Source organism: Nanorana parkeri, unplaced genomic scaffold (genome assembly GCF_000935625.1).
Source record: "Nanorana parkeri isolate BGI_ZX_2015 unplaced genomic scaffold, ASM93562v1 scaffold400, whole genome shotgun sequence".
Lineage (NCBI taxonomy): Eukaryota > Metazoa > Chordata > Amphibia > Anura > Dicroglossidae > Nanorana > Nanorana parkeri.
Window position 1 is genome coordinate 1113566 of NW_017306668.1, and position 9526 is coordinate 1123091.

General features: G+C 40.7%; 1 protein-coding gene across 1 annotated transcript in view; it reads right to left on the reverse strand.

The window, feature by feature from the left end:
- ITGA4 (integrin subunit alpha 4) overlaps positions 1-9526 on the reverse strand; it is a 119713-nt gene that overhangs the window by 23171 nt on the left and 87016 nt on the right. Inside the window, exon 17 of the mRNA XM_018559496.1 lies at positions 1490-1566. Coding sequence (XP_018414998.1) covers positions 1490-1566 — 77 coding nt within the window. The remainder of the gene's footprint in view (positions 1-1489; positions 1567-9526) is intronic.

A 9526-nucleotide genomic window follows, 5' to 3' on the forward strand; every position in this document is an offset into this window, starting at 1 on the left:
CTGGCCTAAAGAGATGCTGCCTGAGGCAACTGTCTCATTAAAAGGTACAGCCCTGCATGGAGTTTTTCTAAGGGATCCTAAAGAGCACTTCCAAATGCAGGGCGCCGTCTTGGATCTCTCCTCCCACCTTCAGCAGCCTGAATACCTCCAGCACCTGTGATAATGTCATCAAAAAGCCAAAAAGAGGATTAAATTCAATCGAAGAATGCATGGAGTTTCTTGAGGGATCCTAAAGAGCACTTCCAGATGCTGGACACTGTCTTGGGTCTCTGATCCAGCGCTGACTCCTCTCTCTTCCTGGCACTTCCTGTCCCACGGAGTCTCTGCGGGTGCACGCTGCCTCCGTTGACTTACCTTGCGTCTCTCCTTGTCTCCCGACCGAAGATGCGCGCACCCCATGATCTTTTGCGGCCTCCCGAGAATCTTCAGGTCTTCGGACAGGAGCGCGCGGCAGAGACACAGGTAAGTTTAAACCTTTTTGTTAACTTTAATGTTTTTGCATTATCTACTGCTTGCTAGCAGTAGATATATGAAAAAATAACATGAGGGATTAAGAATCATTTAAGTAAAGACAAGTTGTTGCTGAATAAACAGACCCCTAACAGAAATGAAAAATTGCTCTGGTCCATAAGGGAATGTGCAGGTGTGAGAGCTGAAGTGGTTAATATTAATATGTAGCAAACACTATGGCCAGATGGACCTGTTAAAACTTAATTTAAGTCAAACCCTTTTTCTTTTGTTTTAGATTTAAAGTGGGGAAGGGTTAGACCCAATGTCAGGTTTTCACTACCATTTCTAACTTCCTGTCCTTGTGACACCAGAACAAGAAATGAGGGCAATGGTTATCATTGGGGGAAGAAAACACCAACAGTAAAAAACAGCCATCCTTCTCTGCTTTACTATTAAAGGTGCTTTTTTTGCTCCCATCTCAATGGAGAGGTGACAGTGGTCAGGAAGTAAACATTGTCAGTGGGGACACACCAATAAACACCTAACAGTGCAAAAATCTTTCCCACTCCTTGCTTAAAATTAAAAGAGACATGGCTGATGTTAGGCTTTTATATGACCATCAAGCGTTCCTCTTCTCTGCTGTCAAAGGCTTTTTCCTGAAGGATTGCTTCTTTTCTAACTGAACAGAGAATGGCTGACAGCCAGACAAACTGTCTTCGATAAAATGCCATGCATGAATTGATAGATACAGGCCAAAGCTGTCAACGCAGCCCTAGTCATCTATCACATATCCCATATGGTCAGTGTTTATCAACTCCAAGCTTTAAAAGAAAGACAAGACAATCCTGAAAATATGTCTTGAGGACAGGAGTAGAGGAACACTGTATTTGGAGAGTGAAGCTTCATGAAATGTCACTTATAGCAAAGGTAGAATAATAGGTAATAAAAAGCTTTTTAGTACGGCTGAAAAGAAATGTCAAGTTAATCCAACAAGAAAATAGTCAATTTCTGGAATAAGATCTCCTTTATTTCAACTCACCCTGGGAAGGAAACCTTTCCGGAGATCTGTAAATCAGCAGAACAGTTTGCCAAAGCACAGTATCTTGCAAAGGAAACCTGAAAAAATAAATAAAAGATACTGCATCAGCAAATGCAATGTATGGACATGCCATTTCAAGGTACAACTAACAGGAATATAAAATTCATTCCACTGCAAGAACATTTCATGTTTTTCCCCACTACTCACTTTAACCCAGTGGTAGTCTACTAGATTAAGGCGGCCTTTAGCTGAGGCCCCTTATGTCCCCCTATTATTCAGTATATGTAGTACTACAGAGAATGTTTCAGAGACTGTTAATACTCTGCTGGAGATGATAGAAACAGGTAACATGTTTCAGGTATAGTTAAAGGCTGCAAATAGAATGCAGAAGACTGTTAGAAACAAGGGGTATATTATATGAGACTGCTAGAGATCACTGCCATTACAGACCCCTTCACAAATCAGTGCTGCAGCTGCGTGGGCCTGAGTGCTGCATCATAAGTACCAAAGGGCCTCAGGTTGGACACCAGGACCCTAATTCCTAGGTGTCAGAGTTGTCAAGTTTTATAGGTTCAATCTTCCCACAAGCAGTAATCCAGTTTTTGGAAGGTGCTGGCCAGCTGACCTAATCCATTTTTTTCCATGTAAGGGCTTCCCTTTTGCAGCTCCCCACTTTTTCTGCTGCATTCGCCATGATAAATTTTGAGTGAAAAGTCTAACAGGAAGAATGAGTTTCCTATCAATGACTGTGAAACCAAGTACAATCACCTAACCACCAAAGTCCTCCATAGATAACAGATGTTGGGGCGTGGCCTAAACCTGGGTATACACAGGTGTATGAACGAAAGAGAAAGAACAGATTGCTCCAGTGGTGCCTGTCAGGACCCCCAAACAGAGCTAGCAGCTGAAAATGTTTTCCAACCAGCTCCCTCAATCAGCTGATTAAGGGATGCCAGGCGGAAAGGACCCGAGAACGCACCCACGGCCGAAATTTGACATGTGTATACCCAGCTTAACTCTCCAGCATCTACCAAAAGCAAAATGTCAGATTTAGATTACTTTAAAAATGTCATTCATTCACAAGCACAGGATTCGCAAGACCATTAAGGGTTTTTCAAAGGGAGAGCAAACAAAAGTCCCTTTCAGACTATTTATAAATGTTTTCATACAATATTCACACAGGATTCACAAGGTTTTCAAACTGAATTAAGGTAGAAAATGTATGCATCTTGGGTAAAAGTTGTGTTAGTTGTGTGTGCAAACATTTATAAAAAGATGTCTTTGGTTGAAACTTGATACAGCTGTGTCTGAGGGGAGTAGAACAAGTCCCTGTAATTTATCCAGTGAGTTGAGCTTTTTTTTTCAACACAGACGATAAGGAGAGATGTGAAAATGAACCAAGAACTGCACTTTATATGTAAAGTGTCATGTTTACCTGACTTACCTGAAAAATACTTAATTGTATTTTTTAGGGATGTTCAGATACCAAGTACCGTATTCAGTACAAGTACAACTACAGATACTTTCCCAACTCCAAGACTAGACTAGAGAAAAACTGAAACGTTAGGAGGCAGCTGTCATTTTTAAGGAGCATACGGAGCTCCTGGGATTTGTACATCCCTGTTTTAAAGTATCTGTACTTGTACTTGTACGGAGTACGGTACTTGGTATCTGAAAATCCCTAGTATCTATGGTACAAAACTTAAATATCTATTTCTACATTGAATTTTTATAAGTTCTATCCCGCTCTTAATCATAGCGATCTAGAAATTTGTAAACTTACTTATTGAAGATGCCCATAGGATGGACTTTCTCAATGCACGGACACAATGAACACAATTTCACTCAGCCCTGTGAATGTGCACTTATCTTGCCACAAGCCTTACTTCTGAATTACAACTCAACATCTGAACATTGTAACATTATGATTGCTTGCTGAAAACAATGCATGATGGGATATGTAGTTGAGATTGCATTACATCAAGCAGCAGGGAAAGAGATGTAAAGCACACTGGGAATCCAGGAAGTTGTTGAAAGTGATGGGCAGATGGAAAGCGGCACTTACTACATAAAATTGATTTTTATCAAGTAAGCTTTGATTGCAAAAACAATTCTAGTATGTATTCCTATTACAATGCTGATGATTTAACAGGATAGTATATGCTGGGACTTTAGAACTCCTTTAATAGAAGTTTGCATCTTCATTTCATCCACACCCAGGGACATAACAAAAACCACAGGTGTATGGGGTAAATGTCTCTCGTGCAACAATCCATAGCAGTTCCTTCAGACCTGACTGCTGTAAATAAAATTGGGTTTGGTATCTTCCTAGCAGTTGCAGTGGGATCCCATGACCACCCTTTCCATCAAGAAAAGCCAGTTAAACAATTTTCTGTTTCCATAAGATCTCATCAATCCATAACAGTAATCTCACACCTTTTTGGCAGATCCAATTGTGTACTTAGCCTGTCGCAATTCTTTCAAATGATCAACACAAAGCACCACACGATAGAATATATCACTGTCACATAATGATAGACTTATTCTATACTGCTACACAACTGGGAGAACAAACGCAGTACATACGTTCAAACAATTACAGAAAAGATCCAATGGAAGAATATAAATAAATGACAGTACACCTTTTGAACACACATTTATCCACAGTTTCCTGGGAGATAGAAATTAATCTGTCATTAGTAATATTCTGCCATGTGGCTTATCAAAGTTACGTAGATCTTATATATATGCCAAGCATTTAGTAATACTGCAGGTAATAATGCAAATAACACAATGCAATTATTCTCACAGTAAGTCACATAATTAGGATTCACTTCAAAGTATCAGGTTAGTGTTTCTGAGCAAATCCTTTTGATTTAAATGTCTACAAATGTCCACAGGGTAATAATTTATATTAATAACGTTATATTAAAGATTTGAGTGTTATTAATTAGGCAACAGAAAACCTACCATCTGCCATTTTTAATTTGTATAATGAAAAATGAAGCCTAATTGATATATTTTGAAGTATGCAATGCTCTGCTGATGACAATGGTATTTATCAGACTGTAAAAAAACCTTTCCTTATTCCATGGCAACCATGTTTTGGTAAGAACACTTAACTCAGGCACCAAAATCATCATACAGAGCCAGGAAGAGTCCTCAAGCAACTTAAAGCTCTAACGCTAGATATGCTTTAAAGTGGAAATGTACACATATCTTTGAAATGACAACGAATACAAATTTAGAAATGTTTAGTAATGACAATCTACAAACATATACTTACATATAATTGCAGGCGTTTTATTCTTTGCATAACTTTTTCTTTGCATACATTTTTCTTTTACTCCCCATTCCTCTCACAGTGGCCATTTTTACTGAGGGCAGGCTACTAGATCTCCCTTTACTTCCTGGAACTCTGGCACATTTAAATAGGACTGGTGAGCATGCACATCATCTCAGGGGAGGAAAATGTCTTTCCCTTAGATCTCATGAGATTACAGATGAGATTTCCCAGCAATGCTCTGCTGATGTAACCTTCCCAGAATGCAACACTTGGGCACATTACATCACTAATGCCCAAGTGGACCAAAAAGTGGAAGAACAATCATTGTAAGAAAGAAAAATTTGTTTGTTTAGCTGGCCATACACCTATATATTTTCTATGGCCAGATGGAAAAACAACATTCCTCCATCTATGCTACACTGCGTGGATGGGGAAATCTCCCGCTGGGCCAAGCTTCGGTATCATGCTAGTCGGCCCCACTGGCTCTCAAAATACCTGAACAATGCCTGCATCCAATCAGATTGTTCAGGTATTATGACAGCCAGCGGGGCAGACTTGCAAGATACTGAAGCTTGGCCCAGTGGAAGATTCCTCCATCCACACAGTTTAGTGTAGATGGAGGAATATGTTGCTCTTTTTCTGACCATAGAAAATCTGCAGAAAATCTATATGCATATGGCCAGCTTTAAACGATGAATGTGAGATGATTTCATATCAGCATGCAGAGCTTTAAGGACTAACACGGGTGCTTGGCCGCTACACATCAGTGTCATTACCTTTTAAATATTTTAGATTCAATTAGGTTCACTTTAGGAAATGAAGGGGAAATCTACTTTGCCCTCTGCACTACAGATGTTCCCAGACTGACATGACTAACACATAATTGCCATTATTAAACTCTAAAACAGAAGAAGGATTTCCTGCTGTTGCTGTTAAGAATAAAAAACACAAATGTGACTAGAAAACAGGGAAAACCATGCAATGTGTTGATGGTTCCCTTAGCAATTACCAGACCCTTGATGTCAGAACTTTGAAATGGAGAAAGTAATGAACCAAACTTTGCAATGTCCAATCTTTGCAACCCCAGGGTATGAAGCGGACCTTTTTATTTACTTAATGTTGCACAGGAACTATGGTTACCATAGACTTATTTAATAATGTAGTACAAAGAGCAATGAGAACAAGTGCTGGAAGCACAGGCACCAAAACTTTAGATTGCTATCCTCCTATCTCTGAAAGTTGATAAACTATTTTGAATGGCTGGTATTGGTTCCTGCATTCAGTACACTACTGCTTGCACACCTTTTTATGGTCTAAACAAAAGTAGTATATAAAAGGTGTAATCCACAGTGATAGATTTTGAATCTGCTCATCTGTCAATAATCAAAATGAGACCAGAATTAAATAGCAAAAAAAATGTCTTGTTTTAGTATTCTGTACCTGTTTAATCCTTGTACTGAAGTCAAGCTGCTTTAGTGAGGCAATATAATAAAAATATATTTGCTAAGAGCAGTAACTATCACCATCCAATCAGCTGTGTCACATAGGGGGTGCGGGGATTGCCCACTGCACCCGGGTGACACACGCCAGGGGGTGACACCACTGCACCACCAGGTCCCGGTCTGCTCTCAGAGCCTGGGGAGACAGGGGACTAAATTATCACTTTCGGCGGCAAAGCACCGCAGAGTAATATCGGGAGCTGCGGCTCCCGATGATTAAGTTATAGTGCCAGCAGGCGGCACGGGCCGCCCCAGTACATCAGATATCAATATGCCCCAGCACTGTGGATTGACTTTCTAGTAGCCATTGGGTCTTGGGAAAGAAAAGGTATACGGCCCGCACAGAGAATCTGGAGGTTGCAGTGACGTGGGAGCCAAGGCTTACCTGAACTCAAGAGAGAGAGATAGACAATTTTTAGAGAGAGGCAAATTTCCCAGGGAGTGATATTATTCTACCCCCCGGGGCATTAGTGATCATTTTTCATTGCTGCCTGTGGGGATTTGTTGTTAATAACTCTTGATAACTAGGCTACATTCACATTATGTGTGCATGTGCGATTTGCAATTTCTGCAACAGGAATCCCAAATCTCCCATTTAGAAGTGGCACCTGTCATCTATAAGTGGCAGTCTGCCGGCACTCTGCATGTAATCGTATGTGATACGATTACATGCGGTCACTGTCCCTGGACACATAGTAGTGATCTATTCCAAACCGCATGTAACAGTATCATATATGATTACATGTGGGCAGCACAATGGCATAGTGGTTAGCGCTTCTGCCTTGTGCCACTCAGGGTGCCTGGTTTGAATCCTGAAAAGCGCTGCATAAATTGTTGGCGCTATATAAATATCTATAATATATAAATGTGGACTGCCGCTTACAGATGTAGCCACTGTCACACCTGTAACCGGCAGTCCACTGTCACCTGGTCATTAATTTGTAAGGGTACAGCAGCCGCATCTAAACGGGAGATTTGGGATTCTTGTGGCAGGAATCCTAAATTGCACATTCACACATAGTGTGAATGTAGCCTTAATAGTATTTCCCCACGTAAGGCAATAATAATCATAAGTAAATAATAATAAGTCAAAGCATCAGCATTTTATGGTCAACATTTCGACAGAGCTCAGTTCGCCTTTATCAAGACATGTGCAATGCCTTTGACTTATCTCCACTGGAAGAATGCCCGTGAGTGCCTCTATACCTACTTTGGATATATAGAAGGCAATTATCAAAACTGAAGTAGACAAATTCTGGAGCAGCTGTGCATGGTAACCAATCAGCTTCTATTTTACATTTTCAAATCTTAACTGAACAAACTGAAGAGAGAAGCTGATTGGTTGTCATGCACAGCTGCTCCAGTTTCGATAAATTCCCCTCACTGTATATAATATATATATATACACACACACACACACACACACACACATATCTATTATTTAATTTTTTAGCTTTTAGGCAGTAAATAAATATATTTTATTTACGGATGGATCATAAATACTGGTTTCTAAAATCAGGGATTCTAGTGGCAAAAGATCTACAAATGGGTTTTCAACCATGCCAACCCCTTCCCACATGTTATCACCCATCTTGTTTCAGGAAGGGGAGTCACACTTTATTGTTGCACTGCCCAATAGTTTGTGCTTTCACTTATACTTACTGATCAGATAGAAAAGATTTGAGCCTTTTAGCATTTCCATTACAATCATATATGGTGCAACTGCATATCTCTGCATTTCACTACATCAAAAGAAGTTAGATTGTACATATTCATAAAATTCAGTATGTTCACATATGAAGCTCTGCAAGTTACAAGATGAATTACATGACCAATTTTTATTTATCTACATAATTATGTCTGCCAGTATGAACCCTACTATAGCAAGAAAGGTCACTTGCCAAAAAATCCAAGCAATTTATATTGCTTGGTGCCAAGGAATCATGCCCATGGCACCTCGCTAACTGAAGCGAGATCCCTTGTTTGGTCAAGGAGGAATGAAGAGAGAGCTTCCTTTAGGGAGATAAAACAGTTATCACAGCCTTCAAAATCACTGGCAACACCCTGGAGAGTGACTCAGCCAAATCTAGCTGTCTGGACAGACATAGCCAGATACAAATATTGCCTACAATCTTGTGCAATCCAATGGTTATGAAGCAGCTAGGTAATTCCCACACACTTCTGAGATTCCCTCTGCTGACGTACTGCCCTGTCTGACATATATGATAGCTTCAGTTTCTTGACACCAATCTGCATAAAATCAGCATCCACACAATGTGAGTTCATACAGATTAATGGTGAACATACAACCAAGCTCTCCTGGTGTGCAGTTCTTGCCTCCTAACATGTAGGGTATATGGACCATGAAGACCATTCAGCCACTTTGATGGTCACTAGGGAGTTCTATAAGGACAGGTCATACCATTTTGCATCTGCAGGTAGCTAGCTCCTAATATGAACTATTAGAAGGAAATATTTTCATCTCCATACGATTAATATTTTGGATATCATTAGAGATGAATTTAGCAATTTTATTTAATTATAAAGAATGACCAGAAAAATAAGTGGTGGTTCCCAGACAGTGCCGACCCACAGTTTGTAAAGACCTTGCTTTCCCTTGCAAGTCATAATCGCACGGTCTGTGAGGATTCCTTAATGGTTCGTGAGCTGACCGTTTGATTCAGGACCGGCTCACACTACAAACTTTGCGTTCCAGTGCGTTCGGCCTCTGGAACGCACTGGAACGCAAGCCGGCTGGCTCCCTGTGTTCAGGGGCAGGAGGGGGCATAGCGGTCAAGTCAATGGTCCAGTGCGTTCTGCAAAAATAGTGCTTGCAGTATTTTTGCAGAATGCACTGGACTGGAACGCAGGCACTTATGTGCCTGTGTTTTCCGGGTGCGGGCGATCACACTGCGGGCGGGAGGCATGGCTGCGGTGCCATTGACTTCAATGCACCGCCACGCCCCCTCCTGTCCCTGAATGCAGGGATCCAGCCGGCTTGCGTTCCAGTGCATTCCAGAGGCCAAACGCACTGGAACGTGGAGTTTGTGGTGTCAACCGACTTAAATCTACAGCAGAAGGCTTACAGGTCTTGTCAGAGATTTATTAGCATGTAGGTGTTAATTCCTCAAATGTTAAGAGCATATTTGCGATATTATCTCACGCCTATATTTTAATGCCACACTTGGTAAAACATATGATGATGATAATTTTGTGGTTTTTGCTTCTAAACTCACCCCCCCCACCCCCACA